General features: G+C 50.1%; 1 protein-coding gene across 9 annotated transcripts in view; it reads right to left on the minus strand.

Moving 5' to 3' along the window:
- Positions 1-601: 601 nt before the first annotated feature.
- The window catches only part of FAM193B (family with sequence similarity 193 member B), a 32,305-nt gene continuing 8,583 nt past the window's right edge, over positions 602-24,323 (minus strand). For 3 of the 9 annotated variants that reach the window (XM_081230978.1, XM_081230975.1, XM_081230977.1), the window contains 6 exons: positions 12,502-12,703; positions 11,351-11,590; positions 4,023-5,085; positions 3,798-3,873; positions 2,813-2,910; positions 602-979 (listed from right to left, as the gene is read on the minus strand). In XM_081230978.1, the coding sequence (XP_081087104.1) occupies positions 2,814-2,910; positions 3,798-3,873; positions 4,023-5,085; positions 11,351-11,590; positions 12,502-12,703 (1,678 nt within the window). In that variant the 3' untranslated portion in view covers positions 602-979; position 2,813. Of the gene's footprint in view, positions 980-2,812; positions 2,911-3,797; positions 3,874-4,022; positions 5,086-11,350; positions 11,591-11,959; positions 12,207-12,501; positions 12,704-15,309; positions 15,698-16,903; positions 17,136-17,949; positions 18,193-24,323 lie in introns of those variants that run through there. The other 6 variants (XM_081230972.1, XM_081230971.1, XM_081230974.1 and 3 more) reach the window with 6 other exon arrangements.

The raw sequence follows: 24,323 nt of genomic DNA on the forward strand, positions 1-24,323 counted from the left end.
GGTGGGGAAGGGGGGATGAGATAGTTCATTACTCTCTTAACTCTCAACTACTTAGGCTACACGTCCATTCCCATTGTAAAGTCAAATCCAATTTATAAAAACTCCATTTACCACCAACTACCCCTGACAACTCCAATCGTCCAGGCTATAGATGCACAGTTCACAAAGGCCTCAAGCCTTCCCCTTATACCTTCTCACATCAGCTGCACAGAGATCAAGTCGCACCCGTCCAACTCACCCATCTTGTAGGGAGGCAAACTGAGACAGTGTGGGGAAGGGGTTGCTCAGGGTTTCCATACCAGAGTCCTCCCAACGGGAGGAAATGGCACAGATGCTGCTGGCATACAGGCCTATGCTCTAATCCTAGTTGGCCAAACTGAACTCAGTAGAGTCACCTTCTTGAGCTTTAATTTCCACATCTGTAAAATGGAATAACAGTCCCACTTAAGCATTGCTTCGAGAATTAAGCAGAAACGATGCCAACCTGTTGACAGGTAGCACATGCTCAAGAAGGTTAATGACTAAGAAGGACTCCAATGCTTCTGAGTACATCCTTCACCCTCACTCCCCACCCAGACAAGCGAACCACCAACACACCAACTCTGTGTCCAAATGTTGCTTTATCTTTCGGCAGGAAAGATCTTCACAGTATCAAAAAGAATTGAAAAAACAAGTAAAACAAAAACAAAATACCAAACACAAAGAAAGCAGTGTTGGGCCAGCAGTACCATCAGCCCCCAAGCCCAAAGGCCAGCCCAGCCCCCGGGCTCTGAGTGTGGAGGCCACGTAGCACCAGGAAGCGGTTCTGCAGAGGTCCTGAGGGGTCCCAGCACACACCGCATCTATTCGGCTTTTGGTTGGTCCGGGATGTCAGGGAGGGTCTTGGGCAGGTGGGTGGCGACGTGAAGGAAAAAGGTGTAGACCTTCAGCTGGCGGTCAGGGTCTCAGGACACCCTGAAGAAGCTTGATCTGGCAGGGGCTGAGAAAACAGAAGAGCATGGCCACATGGTGAGCAATGGCCCCCACCCTAGCCTCCCCATGCTGGCTCTGAGTCTCCACAGGTGCCCATGGAGGCAGGACAGCTGCCTCCTATTTTTGTCCCCTGGGCTGAAAACACTGAACAGACTTTCTCGATCACCTCCAGCAGGGGGTGAAGGTTAAGTCACAGTTGGGGGACAGAGCCCCGGCCCCAGTGAACATCATCCTAAATCTCAAGGAATGTGGACAACACTCGAGGAGCCCACAACGCTCTGCTGTAGGCCAGGGTGGAATAAGAGCCCAGATCTCTGGCACTGCGCTCCTGTTGACAGTGAAGAGGCCACCTATGCACTCAGACTCCTGCCTCAGGCTCCAGGTACATGGCCCGGGCTGGGTCCCGAGTCTGTGCCAGCACTGCTTTCTTACACACTTGGGGCTCACAATCACGCTATAAGGGTGGAGAAGGTCAGAGGAGAGCATTCACTGGAGGGGAGCATCCCCTGTCTTGAGAAAGACATCAGCCAAGAGGGAGTGGGAGAAGATTATGGCTGGAAGAGGTTTCCTAGATGACAGGGGCACTGGGCTGTGGGAGGAGGTGTGACCCTTTTCTCTCATGAAGGGCAACCGATGAAGGTGCCTGGGGTCCTTGTAGCTCCTGGTTCTTGTGGAAGTGGTGAAGAAAGGCAGGAGGGCAACCCAGCCCTAGCAGAAGCTCCTGGGGGTATGGATGGATTTATCAGTCTGGCAAAGGATCAGGAAGCGCAGGCCCACAGAGCAGAGGGGATGAGGTGAGTCTGAGGACAGTCCTGACTCTGGGGTAGTACAAAGGTGCCATAGGGAGCCCAGCCCTGAAGGCTGCCCCTGGGAAGCTGAGGTCAGTGTCAAGGGTGGGGGGATCCTGACCCAAAACGGGACTCGGGGACTCAGTCCAGGGCCCAGGAAGTCTGTTTCCCTGGCACTGCAAAGAGGAGGAAGAGGCCAGGTGAGGACATCCTCCTCGGGGGTCCCTGAGCTCAGCCCACTTGCCCCAGCTTCCTGTTGCCTTGAAGGCAGCTGTGTGGTTGCCAGCCAGAAAAAGCCTGACCCCAGGGACGCATCTTAGGGTGAACTATGGCACTGCACAGCCATTAAGCCCCAAGCCCAGGACCAAGGCCTGCCAGCCAGCCATCTCTTTTGCCCTTGGTTCCCAGCCCACCACTGCCTTCTCAGTTTTCAGCCTGGAACACCATCTGATATGTCAATATTTCAGACAAGGGGACCCCTGCAGATGACTGGGAGAGGAGGCCAGAGCCCAGGTGGGGGCCAGGCTCTTCTTCCAAGAGGCGGTTTCACTATCAATTTCCTCATGGAATCTGTCCTGTTTGGGGAAGAGGGCCCACCTATTCCTCTATGCCTAAACGACTTCCAAGGCCTTGGTCTAGCGTGGCTGCCCTGTCACTGTTCTCTTGGGACTGGGTCCCTTTCACATGGCTTCAACTGGGAAGCACCTTGGTAACCTGCATGGAGAAGCCAGGCCAGGCAAATGTGATTCAACCCTCAGGCTGATAATGTCAGGCATGGGGGCAGCCCTCTGAGGCCCACGGCCTCCTGGACACTTTGGGAGGCAGCTGGTGAGGGAAGTAGAGGCCTGGCAGTGATACCCCAGGAGATGGCAGGGCTGGAAGGGCCCTTCAGGAACACAAGCAGGAGGGCTCTCAGGAGAAGAGATGTGGCCGGCCGAGCACCTAATCCAACTCTCTATGCCCCAGAGCATGAAATGGCCTGGCAGGGGCACAAAAGGTGGCACAGCATAGGAAGAGGGAGTGCATGCAACACTTGAAGGAGGTCTCTATACCTCACTGAGCTGTGCTGGGAGTGGTTTTCTTGAGACTGAAGTTGGTCCAGTTCACGGCAACTTTCTGACGCGTTTGCTTTGCAGAATCCAAACAGAACCTGTTAGGTTCGGGAGATGCCAGAGAAGCACAATCAGAGGTTCCCTCCTCTCCCCACTGGACCCTCTTCTAGACCTGTGTATCATGGTCACTAAAGAAACCAGGTCAGCTCTGCACAAGCCCTCTGGCTCCCAGGTGTTGGGGTCGAGCAGTATGGGGCTTCCTGGATGAGATGCCCACAGGCCCAGGGAACAATGTGTAAAGACAGTGACAATGCCTTAGGATACAGCCTCCCTTCTCACCCTGTATTTTACTCTAGCTATACTGAGATGCCTTCTGTTTCTTCAAGGATGATGTGTTTCTTCTGCCCTCAAACTCTTTTCATTTTACTTGGCCCACTCATTCCTATTCCTCAGGTTTCAGCCTGGTTACCGCCTTTTTTGGGAGGGCTGCCCTGGCCACCCCACCTCTCAGCTTGGCCATTCCTAGGCCCTAGCCCCATGCCCTTACTCCTCGGACAGCACTTATCACTGGATTGTATGTTTATGACTCTCTCTCCCCATCTAAATGGACTGTGTTTGATTTGCCTCTGCCCCCAAAACTCATCCCAGGCAGAGCAGAGGAAGTGCAGGTGAATTAAAACTGGAGAAAGCCCTTGTTCTTGGGGCCTGACATGCCTCCTGCTCCCTGTCCCTTGCACCTTCCCAGATGACCTGTCCTGCCAAATCATCCTGGTTACCTGTGTCCCAGCAGATAGGCTGGTGGGAGAGAGCCTGGAGGGGCTGGACAAGCTCTCCCTTCAAGGGCACATGGCTGAGGGTGAGGCCTTTCTGAGAGGCTTGAGTGTGTGTGTGTGTGTGTGTGTGTGTGTGTGTGTGTGTGTTGCGGGGGGTGGGGGGCGGCCCTGGAGTCCACCATGAGCGGGGAAGCAGGCAGCCTCATACCTACCTCTTGAAATACTCCACCTCCCGGTCAGTCTCATCCATCTCCACCCCATCCATGTCCTTGGGCAGGAACACATCGTCTAGGAAGACACAGCCAGGAGGGCTCAGTGCTCACAGCCAGGTGTCTGGGTCATGCTTTTGGGGCAATGCTGCTCACATGTGAGGACTGCCCTCCACCCCATGGCCTGGCTGGGTGGGGGGTCAGCCACTCAGTTCCTGGTGCACTCACCCAAGGAGGAGGCTGACTTCTCCTGCTTGTTGCGGCTCCGGCGGCTGCGGGCCTTGCCCTGTGGCAAGCTCTGTGGCCTTGCTGGGCCTGGGGGCTGCACAGACTCCTGCTCCAGAGGCCGTGCCTTGGCTTCACCTGGCCAGTTTTGCCAGGAGCTGCCCTTCTCCTTGTCAGCTCTGGGGCTGCTAGCCCAGCCTGGTCCTGGTTGGGTCCCCTGGCTCCCTTCTCCAGCCTCGGTACAGCTGTCCACTCTGGGAGGCTCTGGGGCCTTGCTTGGCTGCTTGGGGCTGGGGGGCTGGCCCTTGGCACTGGGAGTCTCAAGGCAGGCCGGGGACTGGGGAGCTGGGCTCACCTTGCTCTTCTTGACCTGACTACCCTGTCTCTTGCCCTTCCGTGGCTTGCCACCTGAGGCCACAGGCTCAGGCAGCTCCTGCTTGCAACCAGGGACCTCCTTTACACTTAGCTCCTCAGAGCTAGGGTTTCCTGGCTTGGGTGTCTTGACCCAGATCACCCGGGACAGGTTGGGCACGGTGTTGAGTCTCCTCACTAGCCCATTCTCAGGGATGATACCAGGAGGGGGGCCCCTCACCTCTGTCCATGGTGGGTGGAGACTTCTCATTTCTGCCCATGGTGGGGCTGGCTCGCCTGGAGCGTGTAACATATGGTTCTGAGGGGAGCCCAAAGTCAAAGGGGACAGGTCAAGGTTAATGTCAGGCCGTTGCTCTGAGGAGCCACTGAGGTTTGAGGGGGCTAGACTCTGAGGCTCTGGCTCTGCAGCCCCCTCTTTAGTGAAGCCATTGCTGTTCATGCTGAGCTCACACACACTGAAGCTGGCGCAGATGGAGTCCTTGACAGTGTTCTTGATCTCCTGTAGACGGCTGCTCAGAAAGCTGTTGACCCGATCCAGCTCCTGATCGGGCCACTCCAAGAGCCTCTCCCTGGCAGGCCTCAGCTCCCGGCTTCCAGAAACACTACGATTTGCCTGCTTTAGAGCTTCTGCTGCCAACTGGGCCTTCTCCTTTTCCTGCCAATACAAGAGGCAGTTTCCGCAGGGCCTTGGCAGCTGCCAGGCACAATGCGACACCTGACACGTCTGCCTCTGGCCCAGCTTTGCCACTAACTGGCTAGAGGCAGGGCCTGGCAATCCTGGCCTGCTCACCCTGCAGTAATGAGGATGAAATGCAGTCAGATAGGTACATGTCCTGGGAATGGAGGCAGTTATACCCACAGAGGGTAGGGTTTTTACATCTTGTTCATCCAGGGCCCCAGTATCAGTTCTAGGGCCTAAAAAGGCTAAGGTGGCTAGGACTCAAAAGGGATGGGATCTGCCTCCCAGGCATAAGCTTAAACAATTCACTCTCTTGCTGAGTCTCAGTGGACTCATCTGCAAAATGGGGACAATAATCCTGGAGTGAAGACCAACGTGGGGATGCATTAAGGAAGATGGATGCTACAGAGGCATTCTCTCCAATTCTGCAGGTGGTAGGGGAAAAAAACCATGACATCAGGTAGGTCTTTCAAAAAGGAAGACGTGGGGCTGTGAGACTGCCATGGTAGATCAGACTGCTCTGGGTGGCTGGGAATGTGTGCGCCCTCCTGATGTCGCATAAGGGAGGCTATTGGAGAGGGCCAAGTTCCCATAGGAAGGCCACTCAGTGCTTAGTTGGCCTCAGGCAATCAAGGCCATGCCTAAAGCATGCCCGGTGGCATACAAGAGACAGCCATATGGGGCCCCCACAGCAAGATGTAAAAGCAGCCCCTTTGCCCAGGTGAGGACCAGGAGGCTAAGGAAGGCTGGACCCTGCCACTCAGCATTGACAAAGTCAGATCTGGAGAGCGAAAACAAGTCTGTGGGTTCTGAGTCAGCCCACCCCTCTGCCTAACCTAAAGGCACCAGCAGGCTAAGGAGGCCTTAGAGGGAGATGGGAGACAGTTGTCAAAAGCCAAAGAGGGGCTTCCCTGGTGGCACAGTGGTTGAGAGTCCGCCTGCTGATGCAGGGGATACGGGTTCGTGCCCCGGTCTGGGAAGATCCCACGTGCCGCGGAGCGGCTGGGCCCGTGAGCCATGGCCGCTGAGCCTGTGCGTCCGGGGCCTGTGCTCCACAACGGGAGAGGCCACAACAGTGAGAGGCCCGTGTACCCGGGGGGCAGGGAAGCCAACGGGAACGAGGTGGTAGTGGTGTGCTAGGGGCCAGATGATTTCACCATTTCACCTATTTCCAGCTGATTTGGGAATGGAGAGGGAGAAACAGGATGAGTAAAGCGAGAAAAGAGGTCTTGCGACCACCTCAATGTCAACTTAAAAGGGTGACCCTGTGCCCCAGTGGGCATACATTTATTTATTCTCTCATCTTTTTAAAATACTAGCTCCACGGCTGACTAGGACCACAACTGTGGGACCTTGGACAAATCACTTATTCTCCCTGAACCTTAAAATCTCCATTTTCAAATTTGGGAGAAAAACTGCCAACCTCTATACGTCAGAGGGTCACTATGAGGACACCTGAGTGGGTGTGTGCCCCTTTGCCTGGGCACTAATAAGGCTGTGCCTTGGCAATGTGGTACTCAGGTGAGGAAGAGAAACAGTCTAGAGCAGCTGTGTGCCGTGGAGTTCAATGCTACAGAGCTCTGAGGCCATGGGGATGGACAAAGAACTGGAAGGCCCTTCACTCTGCTCCTCACCCGCACCAGGACAGCTTTGCTTTTATTTGTTAGGAATTGAGGTTCCATGGAAGATTTCAATTGCAGAAAAGAGTTCTGCTGCTCTACAAGAGACTGAAAACTACTGGTGTAGAGGGAGTGACGTGGAATCATGTATAATTTGGTAGTGAGAGAAGGAGAAAGCACAGAACCACTCATTTTCTGCTGTGTACCATGAGCCTGGTACTTCCCCATGTTGTCTCACTTAATCCTCACAACTGCCCTTGCTGTGTCATTATCCTCAATTAACAGATGAGGAAACTCGACTTTGGAAAGAATAAGGAACTGGCCCAAGATTACATGCTAATTAAGAGGCAGAGTCGGGAAAGCACACCCAGGGGTGACCTTCAGAAGTTCTTATGTTTTTCAATATCCTTTGACAATCATTTTTTGACTTGTGACTCTATGAGGCACTGGGAATTCAGCCATGTGTGAGACAGTCTCTGCTCACTGACTTGAATCTGTCAGGGGGAGACGGACATGCAAACAGGCTGTTTAATTCTGAGTGCCGGTGACAAGAGGTACAGGGGAAAAAGCACAGAGTGCTCTGGGAACCCAGACTGGGCCATCAGGAGGTGGTTGCCAGAGAAGGCAGTATCTCACTGAGCACTGAAGGGTGAACAGGATTATCCTGGGAAGTGTGAGACAAGCACTTTCTAGACAAAAGGAAATAGAAAGGCTGGGAAATGGGAACAGGCGAAATATTTAGGGAATGCAAACATTCAGAGGGACAGCTGGAGCACAGATTTCTTCTGGTGGGGGGGAGTGGGCAGGAAGGCGATAGGGGCAGACTGAGAGATGAAGCTGGAAAGCTAAGCAGGGGCTGGATCCTCAAGAGCCCTGCAGGCCATGCTTGAGCCTGGATTTGACCCTAAGGGCAATGTTCAGCCACTGAAGGCTTTTTAAGCAGTGGCAGTAGGGTGTGAGCTACTTGGGAGGTAGCACAGCCAGGACTTTAGGTTATGGGTGGGGAGAGAGAATGAGATGAGCCATGAAATCAACATCAACAACCACTACTGCTGCTGCAGCAGCTACACTGACCAAGCGTTCACTCTGCCCAACCTTTCTGTGCATCACTCCATTTTATTCTCGCAAAAGCCTTGAATTAGGTTCTATGGTTATTCTCATTTTATGGAGGAAGAAACTGAGGCTTAGAAGTTAAGTGATTTGCCCAAGGTCATACAGCAAGTATGGCAGAGCCAGGTTTCAAACTGGGGTCCAATTCCAAGGCCCGCTGCTCTCCATCACCATGTAGTAGTCCTCCCAGGATGACACCTGGGGTTCTGGTTCAGGCAACTGGGTGGATGGTAGTGCCGTTAACTAGACAAGACAACGGAGAAGGAAAAGCGGGCTCTTTGGACAAAGATGACAAGCTCAGTTTGGGATAGGCTGAGTTTGGGTACCTGAGGGCCATGTGTGAGGAGGTGCCCAGCAGCAGTAGGAGATGTCACCATGAAGCGCAGGGAGGAAACAGGTGGACATAATGACCTGGGAGGCAACACTATCCAGATGGCTCTTTCCCAGGGACCTGTCCTCAAGGGGGAGGGCCAGGCAGAGGAAGAGGCGCTCACAAAGGAGACAGGACAGAGGGCAGAGAAGAAGTGAGAAATGTGGAGAATGTGGCCTCCCCATTGCCCTTTCCCCACCCCCACTTGGCTGAAGTTGGACGAGCCAAAGAAAACAGTGTTTGAAAAGGAGAACAAACGAAGTGTGAGATGTTGCCTGGTGGAAAAGAAGATGGAACAGGAGAGAATGATTTGGCAACAAAGAACTCATTGGTGGCTCTGTGGAGCAGTGGAGGTGGAAGACAATTTGCAGTGAGCTGACAATTGCAGAGTAAATGCAGATGACGTTTTTTCTGTGATGAGGAAAGAGACGGGGGTGGTGTGAGGTTGTATGCTCAAAGGACAGTCTGCTTTCAAAAAAGAGAGCACTGGGCACAGTGAACTGCTGACGAGAAACAGCCCAGAGAGGCTGGAGCCACATAGCAGGAAGCTGGTGTTAGACTGAGGAGGCAGGAAGGACTGCACAGGCCTTAGGCAGGAAAAGGGCTAACTCTTCCCTCATGACAAGAAGGAAGTCTGCAGGTCGGGTGGTAAGACATTGAAAGAGTTCCTGTCCACTTGGTTTTTAATCCTTGTTGAAACAGTAAGTAAGGTTATCTGCCAAAAAATAAGGTGGGGGTGGGGAGAGCCTGGCAGTTGGAGCAGAATGGAGGTCTGACAAAGGGACTGGGGAGAATGGAAGTGACGAGGAGCCAGAAGACTAGAGAGCAGCAAAGTGGGGGCTCAGGCACTCGGGAGACCACTCGGCCTGGGTGCCACAGATAGATTCAATCCAGTGCCTTCCTCAAGGTGTAGAAGGGGAGAGGCAGGCTGGGGTCGAACCCAGGACTGTGGTTTTTCTGAGCGGGTGTAAAGGAAGGGCAACGGGGCAAGGAACTAAGAGGACTGGTAGGAGAGTGAATGAATGATGGTCAAGGTAAGGGAAGGAGGACAGGTGACAGTCTTCAGTGGATGAAGAGGAGTGGTGGTGGGAGGCTGCAGATGACACAGCCAGGGGTTGGTTTCAAAGGAGCAAGGGTTAGGACATGAGAGAGAGAGAGTGTCATGGTCCGGAAATTGTATGAGGGAGCAGAAAAATACCCAGCTTTACCTGTCTCCCCAGGTGGGTAGTGGGTGGATGGTTCTTGGTGGAAGCCGTGTTTTTGATGGACTGTAGTTAAGTCTGGGAGGTGGAGGAGGGGTACTGGGGAGGAGGTTGATGTATAAACAGATAATGGCCATGACCGCTAGTTACAGGATATCAGAACTACCCGCTTCTGTGTTGTATCTTGGCCTCTAGACTGGGCAGGGCAGACAGTAGCTGTGCAGAAAGTTTCTGAACGAGTAGAGAATGATAAAAGGCAGACTAGAGAGACGTGCGAGGTGCAGCCGTAGCACAGCGGAAGATATTACCTGAGGAAGACTGCAAAGAAGGAAACATGTGAATTGGGCTTGGGAGGAGGTTTTCAGAAGGAAAACGAGGGGGCAGACATGAAGGAGAAAGGATATCCAGGCATAGCGATTTATGAAAAGCACACCAGGCCTGGGAACTGTGAAGCGTACTTGCTGGGACCTAACTAGGAACCACTGCCTTGGGAGGCCAGGAAAGGCCAAAGAGACCACTGCTGCCCACTGCACACTTCTGGCCAGGCAATGCTGGCTAGGAGAAAGAAAATGCTGACCATTTTCTGAAGGCAATGGTGGGACCACTACTTCAGGCTGCAGGGAAGGGGTCCTGGTTTGTCCTTTGGTTTGGAAAAAGATGGAGAATCATTGCTGCTTTCCAGAGCACCAGGGCTGTTTGACCACCCAGGACCTGGAGCTAGCTAGTCGTCAAACCCATTCTCTTCGGCTGAGCTCCTGAGTGTGGCACTGTGCAGACAAGGCCGAGGGCAGGCAGGCCAAGAGGTAATGAGGTGGCAGGGGATGAGCCATCAAACTCTGGTGCTCGCCTGGCAGCAGGGTTGCCCAGGAACAGCTCCCCTGGTTCTATCCTCAGCCTTCTGGGAGGAGCTCACTCAGCCCTCAGGCTGGGTCATTCCCATGGCTTCGATTACATCCCCATGGCAGCAACTCCCAGCCCCACACCTCCATCTCCACTTGGACGTCTCATGAGAATCTCCGAGTCACCGTGTCCCAACTGAATTCCCAGTCTTCTGCCAATTCCACCCTTGCTCATTACAGGTACGCCAGCCTGACAGTCACCCTAGCGAACACCCGGGAGATGATCCCTAACTCCGTCGCCTCCTTGTCCTGCAATCAGATCACCTGCCGCCTCTGAAAAACCCCTCTCTCTTGCTCCAGGCCCATTATCAATCATCTCTCCCCTGGTTCTTGGTTCTCCAGCCTGGAGGATCACCCCTCCAGGCTACCTTCCATACTGCCACACGGTCATCTTGGGATGCAGATCTGGCGAGTGCATTCTGTGATTAAAGCCCTCCAGCGACCACCCCAGCCCCCGCGGTTGTAGGATCAAGTCAAAGCTCTTCAGCAGGGCCCAAGAGGCCCTTCCCTCACCTCCACTATCTCTCCTGCTTCTCTTGGGTTTGAGCTCTGGCTTCACAAAGGTGCTGTGGACGTGCTATTCCTGCTGCCAGGAGGGCCCTCCTGATGAATCTGTACTCACTCCCTACAACTCAGCTCGCAAGGCAGCCTCGTGGTACAGCCATTTCCAGCACGCCCAGGCAGGACGGGGGGCTTCCCTCATCCCAGCACTTGTCACACACTAACGTGCTTGTCCAGTTTTGTGTCAGTCTCTCCACTGGACTGAGTTTCTCCAGGGTGAGAACTTAACTGCGTCTTATTTTAGCTCCCAGTATTTGCAGAAGTGTTTGCTGAATGAATACCTGACTGAAGCAAGTCCTGGGCTTTGAGGAATCCAGCAAGCGGCTTCTGACGCTAGGACTTGTTTTTCCTCCAATCACTGGCCCCCAGGCTCCCTCACCCTGATGCCTCCCAAACTTATTCAGACCTTCCCAGAGCAGAGAGCCGCCAGCACCATCCATGCCCCAAAAGTCCTGGGGGTTGGGGCGAGGGATTCCTCGGGGAGAAGAGGTGGTAGAGCTGGGCTCCCGCCACACCCACCTTCTTTTTCAGTTTGTGCCGGGCCCGCTTGGCGGCCCTGGCGCTGTTGGGGACTTTGGGCTCCGTGCTGTTGATGAATTCCAGCAGCTCATCCACATCTCGGTGGTCCACGGCGGGCTCCCCAGGGATCCCGCCCAGGGCGCCCCCCTTCATGGGCAGCTCCTCTTTCCGCCTGGTCAGCCTTGAGCGGAGCTTCTCTCGGATCTCGGTATAATTCCGACTCGTCGGGGCAGCGGGTGGCTGGGGGAGGGGGAGGTGCTGACGTTACACCCTGGGCCTGGGAAGCCCGTAGCACTCCCACCCGCTGGCACCAAACGTGGTGAGAAGCGAGACAACTGTTCTTTCTACCACAGCCACTAAGGCCAAATGGCTTCACCCTCAGCCAGGCCCGGAGCCAAGGCAGTGGTGGGTGGAGGGAGTGAGAGGTACGCAGCAGTGCTGGGAGCACAGTGACTTGGGAGCCAGGAAAGCAGGTTTGAGCCCAGGCTTTGTCACTCAGAAGCTGTATGACCTTGGGCAGGTTCACCGAGCCTTTGTGAGCATCAATTTTGTCATCTCTAAAATGAGGATAACAACCGCTAGCTCAAAGGTGACCAGCAATGTAATTACTTTCATTTCTTCTGTCCTCAACTGCTCTCCCTTAGCCAGCAGCCCTTTCCTCTTCACCTTATGAGACTTCCGAACTGCCTTCTCCCCGTCCAGAGACAGCATGTACTCTGCTCTGAGCCTCCTTCCTGGCACCATCTGTGTTCACTACCTGTCCCTCGGCTGGCTCTCACACTGGGGACTGAGAGCCTTTGTTTCCACTCTGCCTTCATCATGCACAAGCCTTCACTTCTCTGTGATTACACACGTATACATACTCATCAGAATCATAGCTTTCCTCTGCCACCTCCTTTCTTTTTGCCTAAGGAAAAAAAGTGAATCTTAAGAGAAACCGTGAGAAGAGCAAAGGCAGCAAAATGTTGAGAAATCTCTACCTCACCAATGTGCTGTGAGGATCAAGCGAGTGGACACTGCTGTGAGGACTCACAGGGTCCAAGCGCAATTATTAGCCCCATGAGCAAGGGGGCCTTGGGGAGAGCAGGGTGCTCCTCTGGCTCCCCTCGGCTGGCCACAAGCCCGCTCTGGCCTGGGCAGGGTTCACTCACCGCATTGTGGCCGAAGAACTCACAGTAGCAGCAGTCACAGAACTTCCCATCTCTCTGGTGGGTGGAGGATGAGGTGCAGGAGCTACGCTCTGAGCTGCTGTCCTCTTCCTCGCCCAGCCCCTCGTCTGCCTCGCAGGGCTGGGGCAGCTGGCAGGTCAGGCCACTATGGGTAAACCTGTGCCCCTTGCACCCAGGGTCCCTGCTGATGGGGGAGAAAGACAGGGCCAAAGGTGAGGAAGGGAAGGGCAGGAGCAGGCCACAAGGAGCCCAGGAAGCATCCCCACCATCACCTTCATCTGCCTCATCCCATAAAAGCCAAGGCAGTCAGACCAAATCAGAACCTCACAAAAACAGGGCAAACACTCTCGCTGTCCCTCAGGGCCCAGCTCAATGGAGCTATTCTGGAAAGGTTCCCTGTGCCTCCTGCCCACGCCTACCATGTGAGCCTCCTGGACTCTGAGGACACCAGGTATACCTCTATCCTACTATCACGCTTTATAGCGATGGTCTGTTTACCCATCTTTCTTTCAGAGCAGAGTGTGTATTCCTCAAGAATAGGGACTATGCCACTTCTATTTTTGGGTCCCAGTGTGTAGCATAACAACCTTGTACACAGTAGGTGCTCAGTAAGTATGTGTCTGAACAGATTAGTAGACTGATGGCTCCCTGGAACATCCAAAGGAGGTCAATGTCCTTTTTTCCCTGTTTTGTTTGTTTTTGGCCATGCCACGCGGCTTGTGGGATCTTAGTTCCCTGACCAGGGACTGAACCTGGGACCCTGGCAGTGGAAGTGCCGAGTCCTAACCACTGGACCACCAGGGAATTCCCTCTAAGGTCCTTATGATTGAGTCTGAATCACTGGACAGAGCTGCCTTAGCCATGGGGCCTTGAAGTTAAGAAAGCAAATGTGCCTTGTGGGCCACAGACTCTAAGAGCTACTATTTGCGCCAGATACTGTATACAGCGTATTATTTCTAACAATCCCCCAAATCCTGCAAAACAGGTGCTGCCATCCCCACACTGCAGTGGAGGAGGCCGAGGCTCAGGGCGCTTCACGACTCTTTGCCCACGGATCAGCGAGGACTCGGTCTGTGTACACAGCTCACGCTCTCTCACCGCACTGCTCTGCCTCTGGATTTCTGGAAGCATCCTGTGATAGAGACTGTTTTTCCAGGGTAAGGAAGAGACAGGTCTGCAAGGTCCCAGAACTGGAGCCAGAAGAGTCAGAACCCTGGGTTGGCCATGAGCAGTAGGAGTGCCCCAGGGCTAGGGCCAAGGGAGGCAGGAGGAAGTGTGGGGCAAGGAGCAGGGGTGGGTCAACACTCCTACTCAGCCTTGAAGCAGTTACAGAAGACAGACCAACCATCACCCTTCTGCTTCCCATTAAGAATATGGGAGTAAAATCTTTGAGGGGGTGGGGAATGAAACAGGAGGGAAAGGGGCAGGGCACAGCCTTTGAAAGAATGACATAGCCCAAGGACATGACATAAACTGATTAGAATCAAATGGGTCCAAGATGGCACACAAGTCAACTTCCACTAGACCTTGAGCCTCTGTATATGCTTACTGTAACAAATCAGCAAGCTAAATGACACACCCACAGGCACCGTAACAGTTCCAAGATGGACCAAAAGGATCAAAAAGTGGGCTGTGGCCCAATTCCTGGAAATCCCCGCCCCTTCCCAAAAGAGCTGGAACACTCCTCCTACTCATTAGCCTATGAAATGACCAACTCCTATAAAAACTGACAACTCCCATACCCTGGTGCCTTTCTCACTTTCTGAGATGGGAGGTGAGGGAGGTTCCACGGGGAAGGAATCATTATCAAGGTGCTTAGAGGACTTTCCTGGTGGTCCTGTGCTTAAGACCCCATGCTTGCTTCCACTACAGGGGGCATGGGTTCAATCCCTAGTCAGGGAACTAAGATCCCGCATGCCGCCAGGCGTGGCCAAAAATCACACACGTGTGACTTACAATATAAAAAGATAAATCTATCTTCTCCAAAAGATTGTATCTTTCATATATATATTAATATAAACTTTCTCAGTGCTTAGAGTTACTTCTAGGAATCTATCTTAAGGACAGAACTCCTGACTCAAACAGATTTGTGTGCAAGGATGCTTATTACAGCCTCGTCTATAACAGTTAAAAACTAGAAATGCCTAAATATCCAGGAATAGGGGAATGATAAAACTATGCTAGAGCTGTACAATAAGACATTTTGCGGCCACTTTAAAGTTTTCTGAAGAATTTTAACTGGGGAAGTGATCATGGTATAATGTTAAAAAATAAACACACAAAAATATATAGAATGTGGACCTCGTTTTGTTATTTATATATATTATTTATATATAGAAACATCATGGGACTTCCCTAGTGGTCCAGTAGCTAAGACTCCGCACTCCCAATGCAGGGGGCCTGGGTTCAAATCCTGGTCAGGGAACTAGATCCCACATGCCACAACTAAGAGTTCACATGCCGCAACTAAAGACCCTGCATGACACAACTAAAGATCTTGCATGCTGCAACTAAGACTCAGCGAAGCCAAATAAATAAATATTTTTTAAAAAAGAACATCAAGAAAAAATGTACTGCAGTGTTAAAGTTTAGGTTGCCAGGAATTTTATACATTTCTGAATTTTTCCAAGTTTTTAAATAATAAACACATATTTCTTTTATAATTGAACTATGGAAAAAACATAAACAGTCTACCCTTTAATTTCTATCCCAAAGGTACCCTTTGCAAAGTTTCCCAAAACTCTTACGTTCAAGCTGTCAGGGAGTTTGCTCTTTGCACCACTCACTTACCTGTGAGTGCTAGTGAGCTGCTGAGAGATGGGTGGTGGGAGGAGGGGCCCGCTGCAGTGCCCGCTGCAATGCCCACTACAGGGGTGGCTGCAACCCGAGAATGGTGGAGGCATCTTCAGGAGCGGCATGCTAGTGGAGGGAAGGTGGGGGCTCTGACATGGCCCTGGGGTGTGGGGGGCAGCAGCCACGGCAACAGGGCATTCTGAAACCTGGGCAGGGAAAGGTGCTGCCGGGGTGGTGGGCAGCAGGTGCGAGTGGGGTGGTGAGCCAAAGGATCCGGGGTGAGATGGGATCAGCAGCGCTGGCTGGGGGTGGTGGCCGGTGGGGCTGTTAGGTGGAGCAGTGAGGTCTGAGTGCCGGTGGTGCTCCGAGATGGGGAAAACCTCACCTGTGGGCGGACGGGGGAGAGAGTTGTCAGTGGGAGCCCAGATCTTGGGAAGGAAGCCCAACGACTCATTGCTGCAGCATCCTGCTTACTGCGACCAGAGGGAACATGCCTGGGCACAGCCTTTCAGCATGGTGGACTTGTGAGCTTTCGGAAAAGCCCAGCAGTACCTTGGGCTGGAGAGATTTCTCTTCAGGCAGCAGCTGGACAGGCTGAAGTCCAGGCCTGAGAGAGAAGGCACCAGGAATGCCAGCCCCACGCAAGGCCACAACACCTCTGCTGGCATAAACAGGGGATACATGTTCTGTCTCTCAGCGCCTCTTTAGGACCTGCCTGTCAACAGGCATTCCTCAGGCCCAGGGCAGGATCTACAGAAGCCAGTGGAGCAGCAGGTTGAGGCTCTGCCTCTGGGCCACGTGGACTGAGGCAGCCAGGGTATGCCAGACTCCCGGGTGGCCCCAGATTTCAGAGGACAAGTGGGAAGAGGCTTTGATGACTCTCTCTGGCTTATGCACCAAAATAACTGGAATTACGCATTACTCAACTCACAATTCTGGGGGCAGCACCCCTTTGAAGAATTCAGGTCCTCCATTTAGAAGCAGACAGTAATTCATATTTACACAGTACATCAAAAACCCAAGATTTTTTCTTTGGGTCACTAAGCGTTATCTCAGGGTCTCAAAAAGGCTTACACAGCTGCAAAACTGGCTAATAATCAAGGCAGTTCACACTGCCAATCTCTTGTGGATGGAACTGCAGTGCTTTTATAAAAGCACCCATCCCCTAGATGGAGAAAAGGAGGCACCCAGGCCCTCTGTGCTGCTGCAGGAGTCAGGTGATCTGATTCCTAACTCCCTAAAGGCCCTTCCAGACTTCACTTTCTGTTCAGCCAGTGCTTACCAGGTCCCCTCTTGGATCCAATGGGAACAGCTATCGGAGCCAGTCCTGGGGAAAGGATTCCCACCAAGACAGTCAAGGGCTAGATTCCCTGCTTGGCTTCCACCAGAACAGCTCCACTTTTACTTATTGGGTTGGCCAAAAGAGTTTGTTCAGGTTTTTCCATAAGATGTTATGGAAAAACCCAAACGAACTTTTTGGCCAGCTCAATGTTTTAATAACCGATCTTCTGATTTGTTTGAACAAGCGGTTAGGAAAACAGAGCTCTCTCCACTTATGGGGCCTGGCTGTCTTCCGAGCTTGGAGACTCACCAGGGATGGAAGGAGGACTCCCGAGTGAGCTGCCTGGCATGGCCCCACTGGAGTGCGGGGAGTTCCAGAGGCCCGAGAGCTTATGTGCTGACAGGAACGAGCTGGGATCCCAGTCCCCCGAGTTCCCATGGCAGGAGGAGGACGAGGATGAGGACGATGAAGAGGAGGACGAAGAGGAATGAGAGTCACCCCCACAAGACTGCGATTTGCAGGATGTGTGTGACAAGGAGATCTGGGGAAGGGGGAAGAAAAAGGCTCATGGTAAACGAGGAAACATCCGAGCTAACCCTTTGCTGCCTCAGCTTCCCCAGGGACACCTCCTCCTCCAGGCCCCCATGCCATGGCCAAAGCACAGTTCCCACAACTAAAGGTGCAAGGGCAAATGTGGGCCAGGCCTTTGCCAAGAGGGGCTGTGGTGCTCCCAGTGAAGTATGTGGATATGATGAGAGAGATTCTGGTAATAGCAGAGACTGCCTGTCAACTGTGGGCCTTTGGCGAGTCCTGATTGCTGGCAAGGAGAGGAACAGTCTTTAAATTAGGAGTCCTGAAGCTGCACTGATTCTGGGTAAAAGAGAGGGGCTGGGGGGAATGAGAAACGAGGAGTCCGACCTCTGTGATTCAGGAGATGGCACTTAGCTCCTAGGCATCTTGGAAGCCTTCTAATGGAGGCACATTGCAGACCCTCAAACTGACCTTTGCCCTCCATATCATACTGGTTGGCTTTTGAGCTGCCAGAGAGCTGAAGGCAGCACAGTCACAGGGGAGGGTCAGGGTCTCAATCCACCAGTACATCTGAGCCGGTCCTCACACTGTGCACTGTCCTCGGGGGCTGGTGGGCTGCCTGAAACCTCTCTTTTCTTCCCCCAAATGTGAACCCAAGCTGCTAATGCTGTGTGGATGCAGCCCAGCAGCCTCTTGGCACCTGGGCATAGGTGCTGCCTGAGGAGAGCCACCTGAGAGGACAAGGCAGCAACGGCTCAGCAGCCTGACTTCTTTGGGCAGGCAGCGCTCCTGCATTCAGGGACCCCTTCTCAGCGGTTACCTACCGCCACTGCATGTTCTCGACCTGTCTGCCTTTCATCTTCCTCCATGCTCTTTCGGCAACTCTGGCAGACCCATAGAGGCATCTCGCCTAGGAGATTCTTGACGAGCTTTGGCATGAAGTCAGGGGGCAGCTTCTCACCCTGCAACACCAGTCCATTTTGGGAAGGGCCTTCTTCCCAGCCTTTGCGTTCCCGGTGACACAGCAGGCAGCAAGTCTGCACAGACTGGCTGGAGGTGGGGGGAACCTGTCCAACAGACAGAAATAGGGTTTCCCAGAAGGGGAAGGGCTCTGCTTAGAAATAATATTAACAATACTAATGATGTCACTTATTACATGCCAGGCACTGGGTTAGGCACTTTATTTACCTAATTTTAGTCCTTGTAACAGCTCTGCAAACTAGGTGTTTTCATTCTTCTCTTTTTTTTTTTAAAGAAGAAACCGATTTCAAGAAGTTAAATAAGTTGCCCAAGGTTATACAGTTAGTGAGTGGTTGAACTAGGATTTGAACCCTAGTGAGGCTGACTCCAAAGCTCATGCTCAAATGCCCTAATGCCCCAATGTCCCCAAATCTTGAAGGTTAATGAGAAGATGGCCCTTCCTTCTCTGGCATGTCTGGGAGACGCCACAATCCTTGGGTGTCTGTGAAGTCTATAGACCAATCCCCACCTGAAAGAAAAAATGTTTCAGTTAACGCAGTTTGGGGGAACATGCAGGTTTCCTGAAGAGCTGCACAATTCCATTAGGATCACAGCAGCATTTTGGAGGAGCCAGTCAAAGAGTTATCAACTCAGTTGAAAACTGAGTTGGAGGGTAAGGCAAACCCTGGTGCTCCTGAGAGACAGTGAGGTATGGTGAAAAAACCCTGGGCTTTGGGGGTCAGACTGACACACATTCTAATCCTTCCCTGACCACAAATTAGCTGGGTGACCTTGAGCAAGTTATTGAACTTCCTGAGCTCTGATTTCCTACCTACCTTGCAGAGTTGTTGTGAGGGTTGGTGCCTAGATAGGGAAAGTGCCTAGCCCTGTGCGTGCCGATAGCATGGTCCCAGTACACAGTAATTATTATTTGGATTTTGTTTTTCCCTTCTAGGACAAACTTCACCTAGAAATATAAGTCTATAGGTTTTCTGTCACATTGAGGGGTACTGACTGGGAGACTGATTGTGTCTAATGACTCCAATTAATGGCTTTCCTATATCCTGCAACTTTGTACTATAGTCCCTTCTCACTCTGACAGTCATGTCACTTTCTTCAGCCAACGGGATGTTAGCAAACATGCTGCCAGCATAAGCTTGAAAAGTGTGTATGCATTTCTACTTGCCTCCTTGCATGGCTGGGCTTGCTCACTCTCGCACCCCTGTCATGCCATGTTAGCATGACCAGGCTAGCTGCTAGAGGGATGTGAGAGACATGTGGGGAAAACTGAGTCTTCCCAGCTGATTGGCCAGCAGATCAGATACACAAGTGAGCACAGCTGAGATCAGCCAAGTAGGCCCCAATCAGCAGAAACACCCAGTCAACCCAGAGACTTAGGACAAATAATAAATAGTATTGTTTTAAGCCACTAAGTTTTGGGGCGGTTTGTTACACAGAGTAGTTAACTGATATACCTTCCAAACTTATCCACCACTAGGTAATAGGTATTTGCAAAGGCCTAAGCAAAGGAATTAATAAGAGTATCATTTTCATCCTACCAATAAAATAAATGGCATCATCTTTTTCGAATAAAATCACCTTCTCACAATAAGTTGGCATCAGGGTATCCTTAAATCTGTAATGTTACAATTACACTGACCTGGGTCCCTGGTTTCTAGAAAAAGAAAGGAATCAAACAGTAGTACCAGGAGCATACTGAAACATTTACGGAAGTACAAGGACCTTGGAAAAGAGTACCAGAGAGAGAGAGAAAGAAAGGAATCTTACATATGGAACTCATATGAGATGTTGCCTAAACAGTCTGTGCCCAGGGGACATTTCAGTGAGCAAGTCAGCTGCTTAATGGAAGATGCAAAAGAATATAGGCTTCCAGAACCCATTGGTGATGAGTATCTCATGGAAAGGGTGGAAGGCTGATGGAGAAGTACAATGTTCAGATAAGTTATGGCAAGGAAAGCCTTTCTGAGATGTGTACCCAGGTAACTTTCCATAGCTACAAAATGCCACAGTAACTCCAGAAGGAGGAGGTGAGGTCAATGCCCAAGTCCCTTTCCCTGTGAGAAATAGAAAAGTGACCATATTTTTAAGGCAAACACCAGGACGTGTAATTTTACTACAATGGAGTTTCATTTCATTTCAGTGTTAGGTTCTATAGTTATTACATAAGATGAAAATCTTGTATGAGTAAAATTATTCTCGAAATTTTTTATATGGCCCGTAAAGTACAGTATATATGGTTTTGTAGGTACAACCAAGAATTCAAATGTATAATGTAAATGACAATGTGTAATAAGTGATTTTTTCTGTTTTCTTTTAAAAGTGAAAACAGAATTCTTATAAATTAAATATGTAATCAATGTGACTGTACTTAGTGCCAAAGTACTTGTGGGAGGTGCTGGGGTGTAGTAGAAACAACATTCGCTTTGGCATTAATCCTGGGCCTCCATCACTTACCAGCTGTATAATGCTGGGCAAGTTCTACTTATTCTACGTCTCTCCATCTATAAAATGGGATTAAGTCCTGACTTGCAGAGTTGGCTGTGAGCATTGTGATAAAGCACCTAGCGCCAGGCATATATGTTGCTCAACATATGGCACTAATTATGAACATGATGGGGGCAATGGGAAACAGTATTTAAAATCAGGATTACGGTTGAAAATATAGAATATACAATCACTGTATTTTAAGAGAATGCAAGAGTCTCTCACATGCAATGAACTGAAGGTGATTTTTAGGCATCTTAATCTGTCCTCACTCCATGAAGTCATTCCTTAAGTTCCCCAAATACTCCCTGTACTCTCCTATGTCATGCCTTTGCTAAAGGGGATCCTCTGCCTAAAACCCCCTTCCTCCCCACATTTACCAATAAGTAGAAGGGCAAGGCTTAAATAAGGCCCAGCTTAGATCCAATCTCACCCAAGCTTTCCTAGAGATTCCCTCTTATAATTCACCTCTCCTTCCCATATCCCCACAGCACATTGTGCCTTTGTTACAACATCTGTGCCTTCCACTTAACTTATTTATCTGCCCCTTCTACTAGATTGTGCTCTTAGAAGGCAAGTACCAGATCTGATTCTTGTCTGGATCCCTCACAGTACAGCACAAGGCACAGACTCAGCTGGGCACATAGTGGCTAAATCAGATTTGTTAAGTGTCCCCATGGCAATACAGCTGGCAGGCAGTTTGGTGAGACATTGCTTGAAATTACTGTTTCCTACAGAAAAAGGCCATCTCCCCACTCTGGACCTCCACCCAAATGGTTCCAATCTCAAGTGTGGAAGAGTGGAAGCTTGCATTCCTTGGGGATTACAATGAGATTCCACATTCATGGAAATAACATGACTTTCCCTAGAGCCAAAATGGTACACATGATAAATAAGAATAGCCATCAACGGAAGTGAATTTACAGGGCAGGCTGTCTTTCTAGTTAAAGGAAGAAACACAGGGCCTGGAAAGCTAATTAAGTACAATCTGAAGCAGGGATATACCACCTACATTGCATAAGGTTGCCCAGAGGATTAAGTGACATTAGAGATGCAAAGCACTTAGCTCAAGGGATCCATACAGAAGGTATTCAATCTATTATCTAGGCCCCTTGGCTGGTCTGTTCTTAGTAAGTCTACACGGGAAACTAGCTTATCCACTGTCTTGAGTTTGGTATACTAGATTCTTTCTTTCTAGGCCCAGGTAGTTCTGGGGGCCACCCTCAAAGCTGTCTTAACTCTAATCTTTGGTGCCTGCCCCTGGGTAAAACTCCCAGTGGAGCCTGGGGACTTTTCCCTCTGACATTTTCATCTCTACTTTAATTGCCAGAGGGTTGTGAGAATTCCAATCCCTGGAGATATTATATACAGTTAATACTACCAGATTTTTCAAATTTTTGCTTTGGCAGAGAAAAGCTCTTGGTTCACAGTTCCCTTTGACTGCAGTCTCCTGCCATTTTCCAAATTCCTGGCAATCATGACTTCTTATCCTCTGTAGTCAATTCAGGCTTTCAACTAGCTGTTCTCAAGCTGTACTTTTTAGCACCTGGCACAGTATTCCCACATGAATAACATAATCAATAAATGTTTATCGAATGAATGAAAATTCCAACCATGTTTCTTCATCACAAAGGCTGATGGAACTGATTCTTAAATCCAGCAACCCTGGGCAACAGCGAATTATTACTTCTTACCTCAGTTTAAATTCAGAGCCTCTCCAGATTCCGGTCTAGCCTTAGGTAAAACATGGAGGAGAGAAAGGAAAGGTTCTAGTGGTTCTCTAGATTTGGGATCTGCTCAAAAAAGCGCCAAGATAATTCTGCTTCATTCTCTGAGCAAACCCCAAATCTCTGGACAGTGTGGGGTTACTCACACAGGGGATCAGTGTTGTAGCACGCACATCCCCAGAGCAGTCAATGAACCCGGGGAACCCTAGACTGTGGCCACTCTCAGCCCAGGAGGCTGGCATGTGCAGCCATTAAAACCAGTACCTGCTCCCTCACCTGACCAGGCCCAAGACTTTTCTGTCTTTGTCTGAGAAGCATTATGCTAAGACATTCTAGTTTTTCCTGTGAAAAAAGATAAAATCAAAGAAAGGGGAAGCCAATTTTTTCATGGAACACCATTTTTACTTCAAAGAAAGACTGACTGACAAACGATGGTTATTCAAACTTGGGTTATTGGCAGACATTTTCTCAAAAAATGACCAAAACGAGCCTGTCACTTCAAGGAAAACAACTCTGTATTTATGGTCAATGATAAAATTCAAGTTTTAGGAGAAAATTAGAATTTTGGAAAAGTTGTATCCACAACAATGAGCTTGACAGCATCCCAATACTTAAAGACTTTATGATGAAATTGATGGTGATATTAACAAATGTTATCTTTTGATATTATAAAATGAAACAGGAAAACATTTGGAAGATCTACATAACTCAGTGAACCTACTTTCCAAATGATCAAAGCATAATGTTACAGAATCATGCACCGGTATAAAGTCCACTCAAAGTGTTAGATGAACCAACAGATTTTTTTTTTTTTGAACCAACAGATTTTAATGTAAATGAGTATAAAGACTTTACTGATATGGTCTCAGATTCCATATTGCAAAGAAGAATACCAACAATCGTCCGGACAGGCTATCAAAATACTTTTCTCTTTCCAACTATGTATCTGTGTGAGGTCGGATTTTTTTTTAAAACATACTTCAATCAAAATAATGTATTACAACAGACTGAATACAGAAGCATATATGAGAATCTAACTTCTTTCTATTAAGGCAGACATAAATTTGCAAAAGTGAAAACAAGACAATTTTTCTCACTAATTTTTTTGGAGAATTGTTATTTTTAATTTAAAAGTTGTTATTTATGTTAATATGATAGGTTTAATATTGTTATTCTGCAATGAATTAGTAACTAAATATTTTTAAACTTTCTCAGCTTTAATACTTAATCTGGTAAATATCAATAGTTTAACCAACAAAAGCTCTTTTGGGTCCTCAAAATTTTTTAGGAATATAAAAGGGTTCCAAGACCAAACCCTTTGAGAACTGCTGATGTAAAGCATCTAACAGTGCCTGTCACCCAGTGGGTGCACTATAAGCAATAGTGATTATTAACAACCATATAGCAGTTCATGGCATATCTGGATAGCTCTTTGAGGGCATGAGTAAATTTTGCACTTCAGACTTTCTGGCCACAACTTGGGAATTATGTGTCACTAGGCCAGATGGCTGTCAAGGACTGCTCTTGAAGCTGGATCTAATTTCCAGAACCAAACCTGCTCTCATTCCTTTCATGGATTCTTTTTACTCCCAAGAGTTTGTGTATGTTTGGGAGGATTCCCCCAAGACACATGCTGTATCTAACCAGCAGCCCTGCAACAGTTTCCAAATTCTATTCTGAAGTGGCCCAGTAGAGCATTCTACTCTCAAGTCACCCAACTCCAAAAGCCTCCTTGTCACTGAGGCAGGCAGAGGACAACAGTTAAAATTCCCTTCCAAAAGCAGAGAAAATGATTAATCCCCAGCCTAGAAAAACTTATCAGCCCAGTCATTACCACTCACTCTTCCGTTCACCCATTCATTCCCTCATTCAACAAACATTCTCAGGGCCCCTACCTGGTGCCAACCATTGTGCTAGGTGCTGGGAACCATAGAGTTCCTGCCTTAAGAACACATGCGTAAACCACGCAGGTTCATGCACGGGGTTGTCAATGCTCCCAAACTCCC

Source organism: Mesoplodon bidens (assembly GCF_964165515.1).
Source record: "Mesoplodon bidens genome assembly, chromosome: 4".
NCBI classification, from domain to species: domain Eukaryota; kingdom Metazoa; phylum Chordata; class Mammalia; order Artiodactyla; family Ziphiidae; genus Mesoplodon; species Mesoplodon bidens.